A 23,266-nucleotide genomic window follows, 5' to 3' on the forward strand; every position below is an offset into this window, starting at 1 on the left:
TATTCTTGGCTATTTAGATAAACATATTTTTTATCTACACCTAACTCTCTTTAAAACTGACTTCACTGACCTGGTATACTTGCATGCCCTTTGGTGGTGTATCACAGAATTCACCTAAAGCATTCATGCATTCCTTCGGTAAATTAGGATAGTTGTCTGGAAACTGTAGGAAGTTAGGAATTCATTTAATATATTATACCAATATTTCAAAACTGATTTTGCTAGAGGGAAATCCAAAGTCAAAAGAGTACTGTTATATTCATTGTAATATTAACAATCATTTAGCATTATAAAAATCAACTTATTTTATCTCTTCTAGCTTCACTAAGTAGTGTTTTATTTGTGGTAGAGAATGGAAAGAACATTGTGAGTTGTCTATTTATATTTTAGATTCAAATTTACCATTAATCAAATTTAAATTCTAAACTGGAAGGAGTTGATACAACACCATATCATAAAGTACGATGTGAAATTAGCTTGTATCCCAAGTTCAGATTAACCACAATATGCCTAGAATCAGACAATAGTGCAAAATCAGAAGAGCTTCCTGATCAGAGGTGGTATTTAGCAGGTTCTGACCAGTTCTGGAGAACTGGTAGCAGAAATTTTGAGTAGTTTGGAGAACTGGCAAACATTACCTCTAACTGGAGATTTTACAGTATCCTTCCCCTGCCACGCCCACCAAGCCTCGCCCACAGAACCAGTAGTGAAAAAAAATTGAATCCCACCACTGTTCTTGATGTATTATAGCAGAATATTATGATTTTAATTTACAGTAGTGTCATTTAAGACTCTGGAAATTATATTGGCTAAAACAATTAATGCAACTAAAAGAATACATAAATCAAATTTTAGTTTATTCCAATCTAGTTCTATTCAATTAACCATGTTAACAAAATATTTCCTAATAGATTATTTTTTTATATATGGATATGTTTTAGAGTAGAAATCTGGAGTCAAAGGACAGATATATATGCTTATGAAAGTCTATGCTTATTTTCATAACTATATGTAGTAACCTGATGTCAGTCTATGTGCAAGCATGGTAAATAATTACTATCAGAAAGCATAGCATCTGCTGAGACATAAGTCTAATTTATACAGCTGTTCTTGGTGAAAGCTTCCTAGGATTACCCCCATATCTGAGCTGTTCAAATTCAGACAATGACTAGATGGCAGTAGAGTTACAATTTTCTATATCCCCATTATAGTCCTAAATATTTCTGTGTAAATTTAACTGATGAAGTTAAATTTTTATTGGTTTCATTTCTATTCTTAGCCACTATGGATGTCTATATCATCAAATTGCTGATACAAAAAATGCTGTTTTATCAAATTATTGATGCATTTTGATATTTGATAAACATTGATTATTTTGTGAAGGTAAACCTTTTAATAGTTAATGTAGACAGGCCCATCTGATTTTAAAATTACAATAAGAAAGTCTGGTTGAAAAGATGGCAGTCCTAGCGCACACCTTTTACAGAGCTTGCTTATAAAGGAAAATGTGAGCAGCCAGTCCCAGGCCGCCAGCGATCTACACAAGGCAATTTTATCATCGAAATAGCTTTGGAAAAAACGTTTGGGTGTACAGAAAGTCTATTATTTACCATATTTTTTAAATCATGTAGCACTTTCAGATAGAATCGGAAGAAGAAACTGATGAGCATAGTGCGTCTGTATTCTACTTTTCCACCAGGTGCAGAGGGAGAGAGTGTGATTTCTTCAAGAATTAACTGGCAAGCTTCATTCAGCATCTGTTCATTCCAGTTTCTGGGAGGGAAAAGTCATAAATCAAGCATGCTTAGATGAGCAAAGTGCAGAAGGGAAAATTTAAACGAGCAGCAATAAGCCCCTCCAAATACAGGAAGTCCTTGACTTACAGCAGTTCATTTAATGACCGTTCAAAGTAACAACTGCACTGAAAAAAATGACTTATGACCATTTTTCACACTTATGACCAGTGCAGCATCCCCACGGTCATGTGATAAAAATTCAGATGTTTGGCAATTTATGATGGTTGCAGTATCCCAGGATCATGTGATCACTTTTTGTGACCTTCTGACAAGCAAAATTAAGGAAAAAGCCAGATTCCCGTAACAACTGTATTACTAACTAAACAACTACAGTGATTCACTTAAGGCAAGAGAGGTCGTAAAATGGGGCAAGACCCACTTAACAAATATCTTGCTTAACCACTAAAATTTTGGGCTCAATTGAGGTCGTAAGTTGAGGACTACCTGTACAATCATGCACTGTAACCTCACTGCTTACATCATTGTTGACAGTTGTAGCAATACTATTGAATATTGCAATGACAAATTCAAGATTTACACAATAAACTTTTTGAGAATGCGGAGCTAATTCTGTGCTTTTATTTTGGGATAATTATTAGCATACATAAAGTTAGTAATATGACACTGTCCTCCTATGGAAATCTCTAGCTATTGTGTCAGTGCAGGGGTGGGATCCGACAGGGTTAACTACCGGTTCAGTGATTTACGAGTTTTGGTGATTTATGATGTGCTTTCCTGCATGCTGTGGGCACGTGCCTGTAAATCGTCATCAGCACGCTGTGTGCAGAGAAGCAGCCTTTGAAAAAGCCCCTTTTTCTTGCTTTTTAAACTGCAGCTGTGCCTCACACAGCAGCTGAAGTTTAAAAAAACAGGAAATAAAGGTCAGGTAAGAGCCCGGGCGGCAGGTGGGCAAAAACATCAGCAGACATAGACCCAGTTCTATGTCTGCTGATGTTCAGAGCTACCGGTTCTACAGAGGTGAACAGTGAGTGTTCTGAAACAGATCTGGGAAATGTACAGGAAACATCAGCCAAACATTTAGATTGGATTTGGATTTTTTACCCAAGGACTTGGGATAGGCAGATTATAATACTTGAATTATTATTACATAAAACCATGTGAAATTACAGCTACTACTTTTGCTATTATTAAAATTATTGGATGTTCAAATTTACTCCTTTCTTGCAACCTCTTAAATCTGTCCAAAAAAGTTGAAGAATCTTCAGGAGGACCTTAGGGCAACACAGAGAGTTCAGAAGGAAGAAAACAAGAAGCCACCCCACTGGAGAAGGAACATTTCTCTTTCATATTAGATGGGGCTTCATCACAATTTCATTAACCCATGTTCTCTGAGTCCTCTGTGTAAATAATAAATAGTATCATTGACTTATACCTTCCAATGAGCTTCTGGCAGGAATTCCGTGCACTCACAGTTGTACAATCAATGCCTCCGTATAAAATAGTTAGATCCTGAATGACATCTGTGCCTGATTGGAAAAGGACTTTCATTGCAGAATTTGTCACCGAGAGTGCATTTCTTCTACGATCTGCCTGTCGGAAGGCTGATATAAATTCATTCTGGCAGAAGGAAGAAAGAGAATTTTACATACTCAAATGCTCTTTCTCTTTCTTTCTTTCTTTCTTTCTTTCTTTCTTTCTTTATTTATTTATTTAGTTCACATGTGAAAAAAATGCCTATCTTGAAAACATCTGCCTATGAAAGAAACAGAGCCAAGCGATATGTGGCATAATTAATGCTTTTAAACAAGAAAATGTCACCAAGACATTGAGCCAAACTACTAATATTATAGTCCTATGAATAGCATTACTTTAACCCACCTAACCTCCACCCCATCCCTCCAGAATTTCTCCTCCATCCAAACCTTGTACAGTTTCAACTTGTACTCTGAATAATGAGAGGAACAGTTTTCTAAAATATTTGGGTTATGTATGCTAGTATAGTGAAAAGGAAAAGAGATAAAAATCTCAATATGGGCTGGACAAAGTATACCACAATGTGTGATTAGTTCTCAACACTGTGCATGCTAGTTTTTTCACAGGCCATGTGATCAGAGATGGAGAAAAATGCATGGACTTACTTCCTTTGAGAATGGAATAAAAACAGAGACAACAACTTCATTTTTAAAAAGGTCTGCTTGAGGCATTCGTTCAAGGAATTCATCATTTAGTGGAATCTTCCGTGTACCATCTGATAGAGGAAGTAATGATTTTGAGAGAAAGTGCTCTGTCAGATCACACAAAAGAGAAAAATACTGATATGCCCAAGAGAAGCATTTACGCAGGCAATGAATTATTCTATCATTTTGAATAATTTTTCACATTTGTACGACTGCTGACAATGAATAATTCTATTTTTTCCAAATTTGTTGGCCGTGATCTCTGATTCCCACTGACACTGTACCCAGAGTTTTCTATGTCCCAATCTACTGCATATGCCTGCAGGAATGGAGATTCTTGGGGAAAAATACTCCCCTGTTAGAGTTCTTCCAGCAGGGACCAGCACTTTGAAGAAATAATTGAATAATGAAGTAGAGCTGCCGGAAATAAGTTTTTAATGACAAGGAACCAAGATGAGTGACATTCAGCAAGGCTTCTTGGCTAGCTAGAAAGATTGACGTTCAAACATGAGTTTACAAACCCTTTCTGAGTTTTGGTCTAAAAGTAGTTTTTGGTGAAGTTTAATTCTGTGCTTGGTGACGTTTAATCCTGTGTTTATTGATGGGATAATTTTCCCTATTCGGCTTTGTTTGGAAGGAAAAAGGTTAATCTCTGTTCCTGAAAAGAAACTGGGTTGAGAAATCTGGCTAGTTCCTGTGTCTACTTGTTCTGGTAATTGGTTTAATAAGCAACAGCTACTGTTGTGATTTAATTATTTGTATTGTGTTTGATTTTTTTCCTGCCTCATAGTTTCTTTTTCTATTTGGGGAGGGGGTCTTCCTCACTGCTTTAAAGGTTCTTGGCACTGTCGTTTTGGGCTGTATTTCCAAGAGGCAGGATACAAGCTTGGCACTGTTTTTTTACTGCCTTTTGGGGGCATGTGATCTTTCCTTAAATCTGGATGATTTCCTTGCGAGGTGAGTGAGATTAGGTGTTGTTGTTAAGTGGTGCAAATTGATCTAAGGATTGCTTCTCCTGGGTGTGCTCTTTCTGGAGAGCTTAAATGACCTCTCTGTTAAAGGGTTTCACTTTATGAACAAGAGTTGGCTGCTGATAGTTATCATTGCATTTTAACTATTTTAATTCCTCAAGATGTTCTGGCACCCTGCCTGATTTGTAACTCCAGCTTGCAGATATTTTTAATCTAATGATTGGTATTTAGGGCAGCTTTTTGCAAGCAAAGAAGGTTTTTGTATTTTTGTACAGGTAAGCCTTGACTTATAACAGTTCATTTAGTGACCATTCAAAGTTACAATGGCACTGAAAAAAGTGACTTATGACTGTTTTTCACACTTACGACCGTTGCAGCATTCCCATGGTCACAAGAGGCCAGGGGAGGAGAAGCGCCCTTCAATGTGAGTGATGTCAAGTTGGCCACACCCACCCAGTCACATGGCCACCTAGCCACGCCCATCAAGCCATGCCCACAGAACCAGTTGTTAAAAAATTTGATCCCATCCCTGAAGCAAAGTACATTTCTGAAGTGCAAAGTCTCCCCTCCCCTTTCCTTCCATCCTCTTCACTGTTTAGGAATTGTTGCTATTTGCAGCATCTGGGAAAGACTGAGACCAATTAAGCATGCTTTAATTTATTTCTAGAATTTAAAATGTGAGAGGTCACTAGTAACACTTATAATATTTATAATTACAATATTACCCCATAATCTTATGGGAATATACCAGCCTTTCCATATATCAGGTGCCCTCTAAGTTTGCTGGGACTAGAACGTCAGAATTCACAGCTAGTATGGCTGTTGGCTCAACACAGATGGGGCTCACAAGATTAGGCAGTCTAGTTTGCACACCGCATAAATACAAATATCAGGATGCTTTATATTTACCTTCTGATGCCAAATAGAGAATAGCTTTCCCAGCTGCCAGGACAGGGTTCAAATCCCAGGTGGATCCTCTGCTTACAATGTGTCCTCCTAAAGACTGAGGGATAAGGCTTATTTGCTTCTTGCCCACATCTCCATACAGATTTGAAATACAATGATAAGAAAATAGAGGTCTTTTTTATTCATAGAGTATCAAGTTAGTCAAGTAACCTTATTCAACATATAACATATGACAGCAATTTTAGCCTTGTTCAATAATAATAGCAATTTTCAAATGTTGGCAGTAAAATCTTGTATTTCTGTATTCAGAAGTCCCACTGAATTCAAAGGGATCTGTTAATGCAAATGTCTCCTACATTATAGCTGAAAATTACTGCAACATATTCAATAAAAATTACCTCATCTCTACTGTCTAGATTATTTTTATTCATATTGTAACTTTTCCCATTATATTTATTTAAGTAAATGCTTTGTAACATTCTCTTGTATATTGATAATTTTATAGGAGAGCCTGCTGGGAGGATGTTATGAAAACTGTGATAATGGAGTTTTCCCCTTTTATATATTTCTATATAATGTTGCAATGCAAGTACAAAATGGCTGAAGTTGTATTGTGATGTCACAATGCACGTTTTATCATTTGAGGTTAGGAATAATATCAGTCTTGTGTCTCATGAATACTGAATTGGCTTGTATAGCTTGCCAATCAATGAATCACTCAAGAATTCTTCTTTAATTCTTAAAAGAAAAGACCTGTAAAAAACAATTACCATTTGAATTTCAATTGCTAGATTGGGGTTTCTTGGTTGGGGCCAGGGGTGGGATGCTACCAGATCAGCCCAGTTCTATAGAACCTGTAGCTGCAAAGAGCAGCTGACACTGAATCGGTTCAGTGTTTGGCCCACCTGCCTGCCCGGGCTCTAGGCTGTCCTTAATTTCCTGCTTTTCTCTCCTTAGCTGCTTTGTGTGGCAGAGCTGAGATTGAAAAAGCAGGAAACAAGAGGATTTTCAAACGCTGCACACCTGAGCACAGTGCTTGTCAGCTGTCCAGGTGGCACAGCTGATTATTTCTTGCAAATGCTGCACACACACATTATGATTGTCTGCAGTTTGGAGAACCAGCAAATTGCTCCACTGGCTAGCCTCTCCCCTCCCTGCTCACTCACTCCTTACCTGGCATGTGAGCCATCCAACTTGCCTGGCTTGGTAAGTTGCTATTTTTTCTTTTTTTCTCCCAACCATCAGCTGTTCTGCTCTGCCAGGAGATTTAGATTAGCCAGAAAGCAGGAAATCCTTGGATTTCTTGCTTTCTAGCTAATGTAAAAGCATAGCCTGCGTGTGCGTGCCGCGCGTATGCCTGTAAATCGTCATCAGCACACTGCATGCAGAGAAGCAGCCTTGAAGCAGCCCTTTTTCCCTGCTATTTTAACTGCAGCTGTGCCTTGTTCAGCAGCTGAAGTTGAAAAATCAGGAAATAAAGATCAGGTAAGAGCCAGGGCGGGTGGATGGGCAAAAACATCAGCAGACATAGAACCGGTTCTATGTCTGCTGCTCTTCAGAGCTACCGGTTCTACAGAGGTGGACAGAACCCACCCCTGCTTAGGACTGAAGCTTTTCAGTGCAGACTCAGGTAGCCAATTGCAGATAGATCTCTAAGTGAATCTGTGATTCTGTGAGCAATCAATCTGCCTGCTTGCTTGGCCTGCTTTTGGGTAAAAGTTGCTCTTTTTTTAAAAAGAGCAATCCATGGTGGATTGTGAGTTAATTTTGTGAGTTTGCTTGCTAGCAAATGTTACGAGGTTGCTTGCAAGCAAATTTTATGTGACAGATTCAGGTAGCCGATTGCAGATAGAGAGATCTCTAAGGGTGATTCTGTGAGAACTCAATCTGCCTGCCTGCTTTGCCTGCTTTTGGGTAAAAGTTGCTCTTTTTTATAAAAAAAATCAATATTTACATAAATATTTATAATATTTACATACAAGCCATGCCCAGCCAGTCACATGACCACCAAACCACACCCACAAATTAGGCCACATTCACAGAAATGTTGTTAAGAAATTTGATTCCCACCCCTGGTTGGAGTCAATAAATGGACTTGTAAATCTCTAAGCTAGATATCAGAACAACACATGGATTGAATATGGGAATGGGTACTTTCCTGCTAGTGGATTTTTTTCTATAGGTTGTGGAAGAAAAATATTACATAGATATTTCTCTTCTCACAATTGCCTGCCACCTTTTGACAGGTAGTCCATGCTAGATTGCTAGAAATAGATGAATCCTGCTCTTATATTCTCTGGAGATGATAGGCTGGGGAATAGCTTGTGGAGACGTGTAGAGCTAATGAGATGAAAGATGTGCATATTGGGAATGAAAATCATGTAGAAAACACACAGCCAGGCTTCTGATTTGTTCTCCAGCCAGAGTCCTCAGTTGCTTCAAGAGGGTGCAGTAAATCTTGGTCTTCTCCATTGGGAGCTCTGAGACAATGCTTAATAGTAAGTCTCTCAACTGGGCAAAGCGGGTGGCTGCTCCTATTAGTATGCCTGAAATCAAAGAATTTTCAAAGAACATGATTAATAGGAAAATTAGAAACAATAACAGTAACAATAACAATGCAAAGTGTCAGCTGAAAAAGAGAGAGAGAGAGAGAGGCAGGCAGGCAGACAGGCAGGCAGGCAGGCAGATTTACAGTCTCAACTAACAGTCATATTTCTGTGCCGTCATTACATTGGATGCAATGTGATATGCAGCCTTTACAATGGAATAACAAGTAAAGCCTACTCTGCTAAAGAACGATTATGAGAGAACATGATATTTACGTGGGCATGCAACTACTCATAGTGGGTCAGGCTGGGCATGCCTCGTCTACAGCAGAGGAAAAAGAAGTCAGAAGTCAGCTGGGAGCAGTAGGCCAGTGGAGTGCATAGAATATCAGGGGCATTGGGGGATGTGTGCTGCAGCACTGTGGTAGCTGACCATGGGGTTAGACTTCAGATGACAGTCCTCAAGAGTGCCAGGAACACTACAGCAGAAGTAACGGCCAGGGGATGGTGGCAGCCAGCTGAAACTGCAGAAGGCTCCAGGTCTTTACTTCAGACCCAGCACTGCAGGTGCTACCACCACCACTGAGGAGTGCGCTTTGCAGGGATGGGGAATGGGCAGGAGGGGGAATTGAAATTCCCCTGTGGTCATAAGTGCAAGTGGGCAGCTAAGCATCAGAATTTTGATCAAGGGATTACAGGGGAATTACAACAGCTGTGACTTTGGGGATCAGGCCATTCATTCAGCACCACCATAACTTTGAATGGCTACTGAATGAACAGTCATTAAGCAAAGACCACCTATACATTTAAAACCTTTCTTTATTCGAAGACCTTCTGCAGTTCTTTGGCAAGGAGCTCACTTATTATTGCCATTTGTGCATGCTAGACACTGTTTAGCCACTGTCTCATTTAACAATCATTCCTAATTAGAGTGGTGATGAAAAAAGTAACATAACCGATCCTCACATTTACAACATTTGCAGATCTGTAAAGTTAAAAAAAGCTAAAGTAATATCATAAGCATAGTCATGGTTTCACTCAGTGACCACCTTACTTAATGATCATGTTACCAGTTCCAATTATGGTCACTAAATTAGGACCACGTGAAAATTATATCACTTTTGCCCCTTATTTGAAATGGACATGTTTCACAATAGAAATGTACCGTTCTCTTCAATGCTGGTGACATGCAGTTCTGGAACCCTTATAGGATGGAGGAAAATGGGATAATAAACTTCCAGAAGTTTCCTATCAAGCCCTAATGGGGAGAAAATTAGAATCAGAGGCAAAACCAAAATTAGAAAGAGAAGGCAAAAACAAATCCTTGGCAGCAGAAACAGTCTATGCAAATGTTTGCTATGCAGAGTAGCTGCCAGATGAACCTGTAATGGGTTCTGGAGACAACCAGAAGTAACATATATGGGCATATAAACTTTTGAGAGAAAAGTAATGAGCATGTAAGTACATAATAAGCCTGAAGCCATTCAGGGTGTTCTTTTGTACTTCTGGGCTGCCATCATCATGTCTACTTCTATCCTTAGAGAGCTATTTTAGACAGCTAGATGAGGACTATGCAACCTATATGTGGAACCCCAAGATAGATTGCTTTCATGTTGATTTATCCTCTTGCAGAGTAAGGGAATCACATTTTTAACGATCTCTTTTGAATAAAAAGAATAGCAAAACTGATGTTTCTGTTATAAAAACAGTAAAAAACATGACTTTCTCAGCATGCCCATTTTCTGTATTAGGGACTTTGGGATTGGTTTTATAAACAAAGCATATTCAAATTACATTCCCTCTTTGTTCCCTGTTGTAATACAGCTCTTTCTGTTATTTCATTCTCCTTCTTGTTTAAGTCTATACCTGGTAAATTGTCTTTAAAAAGGTAGCTTGTAACATTTTGTATCACCAGTGAACAGTTCAATGTACCAGCAACTTCTGTTTTCTATTACTGCAATAGTGTATCCATACCACCCACATACACATATACAGGAAGGAAGGGTACTCAGCAGCTTCTTCTCAGTGAATGCATGCAATAGTTTGCTTTATGCTTCTTCCATCATGTCACATTTCCTCATGTCTGACTATGTGACAAATGGGGTTTGATCTACTTACCTACACAGGTATTTCCTATAACAAGAGGTGCTTGTGGGTAGGTAGCTTTCAGCTGGAGCAGTTCTTTTAGAGATGAAGGAGAAATCCATGTTGTCCTTTTCCCATTGAAAACCAGAGTTTTCCCCCTGGTCTCTTCAGCCATTCTCTGTGAGGAAAGGCAACATTGATGGAGACTGTACATACTCTTAGTGTTACTCAATTAGTGGCCTTTTATACAGAGCAAAATCTCCTCCAGAGCATCTACTGCTTCTATCTCTCTTCTGTGGCTGTGACATATCCAAATGAGTTGCTGCTTGATGGGCATGGATTGATGGACACAACAGGAGTGACAATATGTATAACTCAGTCTAGTACCATTCATTCATCCATGTTTCATGTTTCTTACATCAGAAGAGCCATATTTCTTTTGCATGAACATGGGAATCATGTGCCATAAGCTACCTATGCAACTGCTTCAGGACAAGTGGTACTTTGTGTGGGAATTTCAGGTTTGTTTTTAAAAGCATGTTTAAATAATATCTCTGCAATCTTGGACATTTGTTACTTGGCATCAACAGCTTGGTCACTATGTGAGCCCAACAACTGTTTAGTTTCCATTAAAACTGCAGCTTTAGACTATGCTTTATTTTAAAAGGCTAATAAAAGTCACTTATACTTCTGCAGATGGAACAGAGATTTTAAAATAAAAACTAGTCATTTCCAATGTGTACTTGTGTGGCTACTCTTTGACAAATATTCCCCATATTTTTTAAAAAGAAAGAAGTCAGCTCTAAATGTCTCATCTGCTAACTCCTTCTGGCCTTTCATAGTTAGAAGGAAAAAAAAGGATAAATATTGCATTGAAAGTTTTACAAATTTATAGCAACTAGCCATAAAATGTTAGTAGTAATGATTGAATTTTTTGGGGGGAGGGGGAACATAGGGAATGTAGTTGCCAAAAAAGATGCCATAAAAATGGAAAAGAAAAGCACTGAATTGAGAGGAGGCAATTATAATCAGCAGAATGGCCAGAATCAGAAAAAAAATGCTGTATCATACCATGGAGTTCCATCAGTAGCATAGTTCAAGACAATAGGCTACAATACAAGAAATCTTGTAAAAGATTGTAAAACTTTAAAAGCTAGATAAAAGATTGATCTCCTACCATCAGTTCAGGAGGAAATATGTAATCCTGGGTCAGATCCCTGGGACTGAATTTTTCTGGCTTACATAGGCCTGAACAGATCTAAAAGAAAATTATTATCATATCATATCATATCATACCGTACCATACCATACCAGACGGGGATTAAAAATATATGTGTAATTTGCAAGAGTGGTTATTGAATGGGGTAATGGGATTTCCCAAAACATGCTCAGCTGCTTTAGTTGACTTACTATCCATTTCAGATCATTCTTTGAATTCAGCTGAATGCACAGGTCACTTGCATGCATTGTCTACCTTACTGATCATCTTACCAGAATAATGACATTTTGTTATTTACCCATAAGACCCAGTCATTTCTTTAACAAAGACATTTCCAAATTGGTCTGAAAGGAAAACAGAAATATGACCATAAGCACAGTCACAGTTTCACTTAGCTACACTCTGCTTAACAACCAAGTTGCCAGTCCCAATTGTGGTTGCTAAATAAGGGCCACCCCAATTATGAATATTAGCAGCATTTTTTATAAATAAGTGTGCACATATTATGATATGTTTAAAAGAAAAATTGGGAGGGACTCTAAATCGCCCTCCCTAAATGGATGTCTTTCAGTTGTATTTGCTTTCAATTCCTTTAATAACTTAGCCAACATGATCCTAAGTGAGGGACAACACTCAGATGGAGGAATGTTTTCTAGGTAATCGTGTACAGTTGATCACTTTAAATATTGTTTGCAGAAAAGCAGCTATAACATTAATAATGAATGTAATTATTTATCTCATGCAGCCACGGTTAATTTAACCAATACTATTAGGATAACTCTCAATCCTAACCTTCACTTTTCAGTAAGCTGATGAGGACAGGCAATAAACAGGTATGAGTATGCCATTGCTACATTTAAATTTAGGTGGGATTGTCTTTAAGCACTCTGCCATTCAGCTTTTATAGTAATGATCCACAAGATGATCTCAACTTATTCAATGTCCAATGGTTATACACACCTGCTCCACCTTGTCACTGATACAGTGCAGGTTACTTCACTAAAAACATGTGCAATACCGACTTGAATTTTTAGATCCAATTAAGCACATGATTCTTTTCTATTAATGGGATTTATTTGGTATGGAGAGAACTAGCCTGCTGTTTGTTTTATAAGTATTTTCCCCCCCACAAACTTAGGTTATGCAGGTTGCCCTGTTGAATGGAAGCTAGCAATGAATGCAATGAAATCAGAGTGTAATAGTTGCTACAGAACACGGAAGCAAAACAACTATGGAAGAGGCAGAAATGAGAGAGTACCAATCTATAAAAGGGCACTAAGAATGATCAATGCAATTATGAGCCTATGAGCCTTTTGAATGTTGTAAGCAAATTACATGCTAAACATATATCACAAGTTCCAAGACTAGACAGAGATTTAGAGTGAATAATCCAAGATGAGCAGGCAAGATTTTATTTATTTATTTATTTATTTATTTATTTATTTAGTCAAGCAATTATAAGATAACAGGTATAAGTATAAACATAGTAATGAAAACATGAAATGGATACTGTTAGATCTGGGAGGATGGTTCAAGAACGGAGGCAAGACTCAGATAGCAACAACAGCTCTTTATTAGTGACTTCAGATCTGAGCAACTAACCCCAGCCACAGCAGCCCCTTATATAGGGCTGGCTGCGGCTAGGCAGCCAATGAAGGCGATTTGAGTTTGCCGCTCTTGGCAGGGCCAATCGCGGCAGCCCGTTTACTGGCCAATCGCATTAGTCTATGGCGACCAATCACGATCGGCTATCAGCGGGCCAATCAGAGTTGCAGGCTTTTGAGCCTGCTAGTCCGGAACACCCCTCCCCTCTCGGTTCCGTTTAAGGGGTGGAGTAATGTAGTCTCGCAGGTAGGCAGGTCTTCGCACCTGTCTACCTGACTTACGCAATTCCAATTGTCCATGTTCAAATTCGGGTTCAGATGGACTGCTTGCTGGATCAAGCAGGAAAGGTGAACCGGTGCCATGGTCAGGGCTCTTCTCTGGTGCCCCCGGGGTGATAGAGTCCTCAGCTTTGTTGCTACTGCCATGGCTTCCCGGGCTCGCTGAACCTGCCTGGCTGCTGTTTCTTGGCGAAGCGTTGGTCTGCCCAGGCTCAGCTACAGCTGGTGAGTGTTGCAAAGTACGGTGTGGTTATCTCGGTGTTAGTTCAGAATAATCAGGTGTTGGTTCTACTTCTGAGTTCACGGCTTCCCCTCCCCCCCGGTGTCAAAGTTAGGGTCAGGGGTGGAAGTTGTGGTCAGTCTGGAGTGCAGCTGGTCAATATGGCGTTTCCACGCTCTGCCATCAGTGGTGAGTAGACGGTAGGAGCGGGGACCCGTAACTTGAGTTACTTGAGCAGGAATCCAGAGGGGATCCCCATAAATTTTTTTTGCGAATACAAGGTCTCCTACCTTGAAGGCACGGTGCTTGCTGCTGGAACCCAGGGGCTTTTCCGGGGTGTAGGCAGGGTGCAAACGGTCTACAGGTGATCTGAGTTTCCTGGCCATCAGGAGTTCAGCTGGGCTCTTGTTGGTCGTGCTGTTTGGTGTAATGTGTTGCAGGAGCAGCATTCTAGTGACTTTGTCATAGATGTTACCTTGTTCCATTTTCTGCAGGGTTTTTTTTGTAAACTGAACCATTCGTTCAGCCCTACCATTCGCCGCAGGATGAGCCGGCGATGTGAGTGCGTGTCGGATGCCCCGTTCTGCTAAATACTGTTCAAAGGCTAAGGCAGTAAATTGGGGCCCATTGTCAGAGACCAGGACATCTGGTAAACCGTGTGTGGTGAAAAGTCTGTTCAGTTTTTTGATGACTGCCTCAGTAGTGGTCGCTTTCATTTTATTGACCTCAAGCCAGTTAGAATATGCATCTACAGTTATTAAGAAAGTGTGGCCTCTCGTAGGTCCCGCAAAGTCAATATGAATGCGAGACCAGGGACCCCGGGGTGTTTCCCATTCTGCTAGTAGAGCTTTTGGTGGGGCTGAGTGGTTTTCCTGGCATCTGTTACAAGAGGCGACCCAAGTTTCGATTTGTTTGTCCATACCTGGCCACCAGGCGTAACTTCTTGCCAGCGCTTTCATACACACAATGCCTGGGTGTCCATCGTGTAGCATTTGCAGGACCCTTTTTTGTAACTTAGTTGGTACAACAACTCGGTCTCCCCACAAGATGCACCCTCTTTGTGAAAAAAGTTCTGTTTGTCTGTTTTTAAATGGCTTAAATATTCCCTTAGGGTCGTAATCTAGCCATCCCGTCTCCACTCAGCCAAGAACTCGTGCCAAACAAGAGTCTCTTTTGGTTTCAAAGGCGATGTCTTGGGACGTTGGTGGAGGTGAGGGCATTGTCTCTATTTGCAGTACTGGGAGCGTGGGAGCTGGGTCTTCCTGTGGCTCAGGTAGTGGCGAGCGGCTCAAGGCATCTGCGTGAGGAATAGATTTCCCCGGGCGATACTTTAATTGATAGTCGTAGGCAGCGAGAAATTCCGACCATCGCGTCATTCTGGGGGAGAGAATGTGTGGAGTAGGTTTGTCGCCCGCCAGAATCCCAAGTAGTGGCTTATGGTCCGTTATAATAGAAAATGGTCTCCCATAAACATATTCATGAAATCTTTTATTTGCAGAAACAATAGCAAGGGCTTCCTTATCTAAATGGCTATAGTTTCTTTCTGTTTTTGATAGAGTTCTTGAAAAAAATGCAATTGGTGCCTCTGAGCCATTTGGTAGGACGTGGCTCAGGATGGCCCCCACCCCAAACGGTGAGGCATCACAAGTGACAGTCAAGGGTAGTGTCTCGTTATACTGAATTAGTACTGCATTAGAGGTAAGGAGATCTTTTACTTGCTGGAAGGCGTGTTCCTCCCGATGTCCCCAAATCCAGGATGCCCTTTTATCAAGTAGTCTATGAAGGGGCTCAGCAACAGTTGCCTTCTGGGGTAGGAAGATGTTATAAAAGTTAATAAGTCCCAGGAAGGCTTGGAGGTCGGTTTTGTTTTTGGGTCTTGGGGCATTTTTGATAGCTGCCAATTTCTTTTCTGTGGGGTGGATTCCTTGCTTGTCAAGGAGGTAGCCAAGAAACTCCACCCTTTCTGTGCAAAGCTGGCATTTTTCTTTCTTAACTTTGAGGCCAGCATCCTTGAACCTCTGTAGGACTGTTCTGAGGTGTTTCTCTAATTGACTTTTTGTGGGTGCTGCTATAGGGCACGACCCCTTGTAATAGTCTCTTCATCAGGCTTTGAAAAATGCCTGGGGCTACGCTTACACCAAACTGGAGCCTGTTGAATTTGAATGCACCACGATGTGTGACTATAGTTTGGGCTTCTGCAGTCTCGGGATCAACTGGTAGCTGTTGATACGCTTGCGCTAGATCTAATTTTGTGAATATTTTGCCACCCCCAAGTGAATGCAGGAGATGTTGAACAACTGGTACTGGGTAGGCGCTCTGCTGTAGCGCGTGATTGAGGGTGACCTTGTAGTCACTGCAGAATCTTATGGACCTGTCAGACTTTATGGGGGTGACAATTGGTGTCTCCCATCGGGCGTGGTCAATGGGCTCTAATACGCCTTGTGCAATTAATTTGTCCAGTTGCTCATCAATTTTGGATTTGAGAGCAAAGGGAACTCGGCGTGGCTTTAGGCGAATGGGTGCAATGTCGGGGCTAAGATTAAACGAAATGGGGGACCCCTTGTACTTGCCTAGGCTTTTGTTGAACACTTCTCAGAAGTCGTGGACGAGGGCCGCCTCCCAGTTATCGTCTTCAGTATGATGGATGCCAGCCATTCCGATTCCTAATGGCGCGAACCACTGAAGGCCCAATAGACTTGGCTGGTCTCTGTCTACGATGGTGAGTGGTAGAATTGCATTATGTCCCTTGAAAGAGACCTGGAAATGGTGGGTACCTGCGACTGGAATCCGGTTGCCTTGATAGTCTTTCAGTATGACTCTCTGACTGCTGAGGTCTTGGCGTCGGATGTTGGGGATCAGCTGCTTGAGTGTTTTCCAGGATACCATGGATAATGATGACCCAAAGTTGACTTCCATGATGCACGGTTTGTTTTCAATGGTGATCTTTACTCGGATTTTTTAGCGTCAAGTGATGAAGCATGGCCGATGGTGATGGTTTGATGAGCCTCCTCTCGTCTGGGTGTGCCGTTAAACCTTCGGGGCCTGCTGTACTGGTTCCACTGGCTGCTAGGGAGGTCCCTCTGTGTGGTGGAGTTGCCATCATTCCTCTTTGGGCTGCTCCCTCTCCGTCTGGGGATGGAATTTCTCTTGTTTCTGCATACCTTCGCGATGTGCCCTCGTTTCTCGCAAAAACGACACATGGCGTCTAAAAATCTGCATTCGGATCGAGGATGGTTTCCCCCGCATCCGATGCATTGGTAGTTGGATTTACGACTCCGCTGGTCTCATTGCTCACGTTCTGACCAGAGTCTGTGGACTTCTTCCTCCTCGCTGTCTGAGGATGACTCGATATCTTCATGATGGGTGGTTGATGTGTACTTGTCTGGAGGTTTCCCAGCATCGTTGGTGGGTTGGTGGTTGGTTCCGCTGGTTCGACGCATTCGTGCTGCTGATTTACGAGTGGCTTCAGCTGCTGTGGCATCTGCTATGGCATCTGCAAGCGAGATGTCTCCCTTGGCCATGATCTTGCTCTGGATGGTTGGGTCTCTGAGGCCAAGGACGATGCGGTCTCTCATGGCTTCTTCGAGATTGGCGAAGCCACATAAACCGCCCAGGTTCCTCAGGTCTGCCACAAAATCCCCAATGCTCTCACCTTCACGCTGGTCCCTCTGGTAGAACTCGTGTCTGCGAATGAGAATTGGCATGGCTGGGGAGTAATGGTTGCGCAGGATGGGAGCAAGGGTGTCCCAATCCATGGTTTTAACCTCAGCTGGCTTCGCTAAGGCTTTAGCCATCTTAAATACGGCTGGCCCACAATGGGTTAGAAAAATTGCTCGTTTCTTGCTGGGCGTGGCATCCTTGAGGTTGTTGGACTCTAGGAACATTTGAAATCTGTCCATATATGAGTCCCAGTCTTCGCTAGCTGGATCGAATGGGGTGGGTGGTATAGCGCTGCTGGCCATGTTGCCGTCGTTGCGCTCTGTCAGCCACGTGCTCCTTCAGCTAGCTCAGTTCTAGTAGACTTTGTTGCCTCCGCATCCCATCCTCGTCGCCAGTGTTAGATCTGGGAGGATGGTTCAAGAACGGAGGCAAGACTCAGATAGCAACAACAGCTCTTTATTAGTGACTTCAGATCTGAGCAACTAATCCCAGCCGCAGCAGCCCCTTATATAAGGCTGGCTGCGGCTAGGCAGCCAATGAAGGCGATTTGAGTTTGCCGCTCTTGGCAGGGCCAATCGCGGCAGCCCGTTTACTGGCCAATTGCATCGGTCTATGGCGACCAATCACGATCTGCTATCAGCAGGCCAATCAGAGTTGCAGGCTTTCGAGCCTGCTAGTCCAGAACAGATACATATAAGAAAATAAAAATAAAAAATATAAGAAACAATAGGACAGGGACGGTAGACACATTCGTGTGCTTATGCACGCCCCTACACACCACTTAGGAAAGGGGTGAGGTCAATAGTAGACAGTCTAAAGTTAAAGTTTTTGAGGTTTGGGGAAAAAAACCACAGAGTCAGGTAGAGTATTCCAGACACTGACCACTCTGTTGCTAAAGTCAAATTTCCTGCAATCAAGTTTGGTGCGGTTTACCTTGAGTTTGTATCTATTGTGTACTCTTGTATTGTTATGGTTGAAGCTGATGTATTCATTGACAGGTAGAACATTGCAATATATAATTTTATGTACTATACTTAGATAGGACTGAAGGCGGGATAGTTCTAGGTTTTCTAGGTCTAGAATTTCAAGTCTGGTGGCATAAGGTATTCTGCAACGAGTAGAGGAGTGTAGAACTTTTTTTGTGAAATATTTCTGGACTTTCTCAACTGTGATAATATCAGCTACGTAATGCGGGTTCCAGACTGATGAGCTATATTCAAGTATTGGTCTAGCAAATGTTTTGTATGCTCTAGTTAGTAGTGTGATATTACCAGAGAAAAAGCTATGCAGGATTAGGTTGACAACTCTTAATGCCTTTTGGGGTATGTAGTTACAGTGGGCTCTAGCACTTAGATCATTAGAGATGAATACTCCAAGGTCCTTGACAAAGTTTGGATCCTCAACAAGGTCTTGATTATTCAGCTTGTATTTTATTTTCTGATTTTTTTTGCCAATATGTAAGACAGAACATTTATTTGTTGAGATTTGAAGTTGCCATTTGTTTAACCATTCTGATACATAGTCAAGGTCTTTTTGAAGGGTAGCAGTATTGTCGGTGGTGTTGAATAGCTTTACATCATCAGCGAAGAGAACGCAGTTGCTCTTAATATGATCACAGAGGTCATTTATGTAGAGTATGAAGAGAGTTGGTCCTAGAACATTGTCTTGGGGGACACCACTGTTGACAGTTACAGAATTTGATAGGATGCTCCCAATTTTGACCATTTGTTGTCTGTTTGACAGGAATGCTTCTATCCAGTTATGAAGGTGTCCAGAGATACCATAAGATTTTAGTTTCAGGAGTAGTTTGTCATGTACCACTGAATCAAAGGCTTTACAGAAGTCTATGTAAATTACATCTTTTGCTTTGCTCTGATCGAGTTGTGTAGTCATATGTTTTTGCAGTGTAAGAATTGCAGATTATAGGATAGGTTTTTTCTGAAACCAAATTGTTAGAGAGTAGGTTGTTTGTCTGTAAGTGGAGGATAATGGATTGATTAATAATTTATTCCATGACTTTACAGGTGATGCAGCATAAGGAGATTGGTCTGTAATTTTCAACTAGGCTGGGCTCTCCCTTTTTGAAGATGGGGATAACCGTGGCTAGTGATCATTGGTTTGGCAAGGAGCTGGTCCTGAAAGATTTTTCAAAGATTATGCTTAGAGGTTCGGCTATGGCAGTGGATAGCTTTTTTAAGAAGTAGGCACATATTCCGTCTGGTCCAATGGATAGAGATGGTTTTAGATTGCGTAGTGCTTTTTCAACATTGTCTTCTGTAAAATCGATATGTATTAGATCATTGTAGTTGTCTGTGGTTCGTCTAGGAAATACTGGGCATGATCCATTGCTGTTTACAAATACTGAGCCAAAGAATGTGTTAAAGAGGTTGGCTTTAATGGTGTCATTGTTGCAGTCTTTATCATTAGGTCCTCTCAGGGGTGGGATGGACCTTGAGTCTTGTGGTTTGTTGTTTACAAAATTGTAGAAAGCGTGCGTGGAATTGGTGTATAGAAGGTTTTCCTCTTGTTTAATGTGATAATTGACACATTCAGTCTTTATCTGGTGGCATCTTTATCTATCAGCTTTTGAAGTTGGCAATGTGACCAGATTTGTTTTTCCACCAAAGTGATTTTTTTTTTGATTGAAGCTTCCTTATTGTTATGGGTAATTTGTTTTTTCTGGTTTTGGAAGTTGTTATTGGTACATATAGTTTGATGATTCTTTTAACTTCAAGTAAAAATATGTTGTAATGGTCTTCAACACTGTTGCATCCAATGAATAGAAGTTGCCAATCAAGAGATAAGAGATTGTTGTCTATAAGATCATAGTTGCCTTTTTTGAAGTTATAATTGGGGATTATGTCATTGTGATGATTTTTGTGTGGACGTATGTTGAGACAAAAGTCAATCATGTGGTCACTGTTGGAAAAGGGTTCTTTAATTTGTATTCCATAAATTGAATTCAAACTATTGCAGAAGATGAGATTGAGGCAGTTGTTAAGTCTAGTACTGTTGGTTACTAGCTGTTCTAGTCCTAGTGTGGTAACAGCATTGTACAGGGTTGTATGAATGGATTCAGATGTACACTCATTTAGTGTCCAATTTATAAGAGGTAAGTTGAGGTCACCAAGAAAAATGATAGTGTGTGGGCAGGAGGCAGCCCATGTCAGTAGTGAAGTTAACTTGTTTGCATGAATTATATCATAGTCAGGGGCTTGATAGCAAAGTAAGAAGCCGATTGAGGTGTTTAAGGACAGTTCACAGACGATGGTCTCGGGAAGAGCAAGCTCTTGTATATTTTGGATCTTTTTTAGGTTTAGAGACTTTTTATAGAATATAGCAACTCCACCACCTCTACGGATTTCATGATCTGACCAAAAAACTTGATATTCTCTTGTAGTGGTAATGGAGTCTGGGAAAGATGCATTTAACCATGTCTCACAGACAAATATAATGCCAAATGTGGCTGAGCTTAGAAGGATGAGGAATTCATGCATTTTATTTGCGAGGCTTCTTGCTTTAAGTAGTTTGCATTTAAGATATGAAGTACTGGGTCTGGAGGAAGTAAGGGGCGTGCATCCCTAACATTGGATGTTTGGGTGATGGATATTGTGACGTGGGTTGAGGGTCTTGCTTTTGATACAGTCAGCACGGTAATCAATATATAGATTTGTATTACCTAATTCATGTAATCTTTTGAGCTCCCGGGATCGTACATGTTGTTGTAAGGTTAGATCAGGGTGAGAACGAAGGTACTTATGGTTGTTGTTGCTCTTTGCGAGTGAATTTATTGAGAAAATGAATTTGCGTTTGCTTGTTTCGTTTTTGCAAACAACCCTGCAGAGGTGTGGGATCATCAAGCCATCTTTGTTTTTAAGCTCAGGACTGACACGGAAAATATCAAGTATTTCTTCAGGGGAGATGGTTGATGCTTGATTTTCTCTGATGATGTTTCGAACGTTAGAGATGTCATCATTATCATTGACCTCTAGACCAAATAAGATGGCATTTTGATTGCTTCCGTTCACACTCAACGGTTTCTTTGATGAGGATGGGGATATCAATATTTGTAGGATTTGTTGTTTTTTGTGGATTGGGTTTTGGTTATGGTTGTTGAGTAGAGATATGGTTTGTAGATGTTTGATGTTCATTTTTTAGTGCTGTCTCTTTTTTTGCAAGGTTTGCCAATCTAGTTTGTGTAGTGTCCAGGGATGCTACAATGGTGTCAAGGGATATTATACATGTTTCAATGGTATCAACTCTTTCAAAAAGGGTAATGTATTTTTCTAGTTTGGGTCTGCATGGTGGACAGAAATATGGAAAAGCATTGGAGGATGTTTTTAGGAATAGAGCCATTTGCTTGGGTAATCCTAAGCAATTATGGTGAGCGTAGTTGTTACAAAGAGAACATTTGATTTAATCTTCATTCTCCTTTAAAGATTCCTTACAAATAAGGCAAGAGCAAGAGTCTTGTGGTTCTTTAGTAGGGGTTTCTTTCTTTTTAGGTTGAGATTTGACATTGGATTATTTTCCTGGCATGGTGGGTTTGTTGAGATGGTTTGTTGATTAGGTTATTCAATCAAACAAAGTATTATGGTAATCAGTAAAGTAATATCATGCCGAACAGTCTATTATACTAATCACACTAGTCAATTAATTTAAGTAATCAATAATCACCCCAATAATTAATTACACTAATCAATAAATACACTAGTCAATTAATTGTCCTAATCATTAATTTGCACTAAACATACTAATCATACTAATATTCAAAATAGTTAACCAAACTAATCAGTAACCACTAGTCTATGATAATCTATAATAATATATTACTCACTAATGATAAATAATTGTAAAAATTAATTAATCATTTAGTAAGATCAGTTAATCAATTAAACAGAGTTATATTGGGAAAAATTAGGGAAGGAAGAGAATAATGGGAGGAAGAAGAGAAGATTTAGTTTGAGTAGTCCTGGTGGGTATAGGAAGAGGGCATATATTAGGTTGGAAGTATAGATGGAAGTATTTTGGCAGAAGGTTACTCTTTACTCGTTTCTTCAGTTAGTGATTTTTGGGAACCAGATCTGTCTTCACATGGATCTTCTTGTCTTCGGGCATATATTAGGCTGAAAGTAAAGATGAAAGTCTTTTGGCAGAAGGTTAATCTTCACTCGTTACTTCAGATCATCAGCTAGCAATCTTAGGGATTAGGTCTGTCTTCTCATGGATCCCCTTGTCTTTTGTCAGTGATCTTAGGAATTAGGCCATTGAATGAATTAGCAGGGCTGCACTCTGAGATCAGGACCTCCGATGTGGGATTTGATGATTGCAGATGATTGATGATGTAGGCGGCAGTTTGGGCAGCAGTTTTACTGAAGGTCAGCACTCCGGGATCAGGCCCTCAGCTGTTGGAAGTTCAGCAGTTGGAGCTCTGCCGTTGATCCATGTTCCAATGGGTTTAGGGCTACAGCGCTCCCTTAGGATTTAGGAGCTTAGGCTCCTCAGGATCTCTGGTGCAGGTAATGGTATTATAGGTTTTTATAGGTGGGAAAGGCTCCAACAGGCTCTGGGCTACAGCGTTTTGAAGGAAATAGTAGCTCTGGTGCTCTGGGATCCCTGGCACAAGCGGTCCTTCAGGGTGGCCACAAGGATGGCAAGCGCTTCCAAAACCGGTCCTCAGTCACAGGATCAGGTGATTATTGCCAATAACTGATGCATATGGCAACCTAACAGAGTCTCTTTTGATCGGGGATGAACAGCAAAACTTCCCATGATCAACTATTTATTTTAATGAGCAAGGGAAATGGTAGGGTCCCACTCGTGATCAAATGACCATTGGAGT

At 40.7% G+C, this 23,266-nt stretch overlaps 1 protein-coding gene across 1 annotated transcript in view; it reads right to left on the reverse strand.

Moving 5' to 3' along the window:
• Positions 1 to 23,266, reverse strand: part of AOX1 (aldehyde oxidase 1) — a 90,679-nt gene that overhangs the window by 54,451 nt on the left and 12,962 nt on the right. The window contains exons 8-16 of the mRNA XM_026696821.2: positions 11,620 to 11,700; positions 10,476 to 10,620; positions 9,523 to 9,615; positions 8,206 to 8,357; positions 5,815 to 5,908; positions 3,896 to 4,005; positions 3,190 to 3,374; positions 1,611 to 1,773; positions 71 to 163 (exon numbers count right to left, since the gene is read on the reverse strand). Of these exons, the coding sequence (XP_026552606.2) occupies positions 71 to 163; positions 1,611 to 1,773; positions 3,190 to 3,374; positions 3,896 to 4,005; positions 5,815 to 5,908; positions 8,206 to 8,357; positions 9,523 to 9,615; positions 10,476 to 10,620; positions 11,620 to 11,700 (1,116 nt within the window). The remainder of the gene's footprint in view (positions 1 to 70; positions 164 to 1,610; positions 1,774 to 3,189; positions 3,375 to 3,895; positions 4,006 to 5,814; positions 5,909 to 8,205; positions 8,358 to 9,522; positions 9,616 to 10,475; positions 10,621 to 11,619; positions 11,701 to 23,266) is intronic.

The sequence above is a fragment of the Pseudonaja textilis genome, chromosome 1 (assembly GCF_049901715.1).
Source record: "Pseudonaja textilis isolate UNSWEBS1 chromosome 1, rPseTex1.2, whole genome shotgun sequence".
Classification (NCBI taxonomy): domain Eukaryota; kingdom Metazoa; phylum Chordata; class Lepidosauria; order Squamata; family Elapidae; genus Pseudonaja; species Pseudonaja textilis.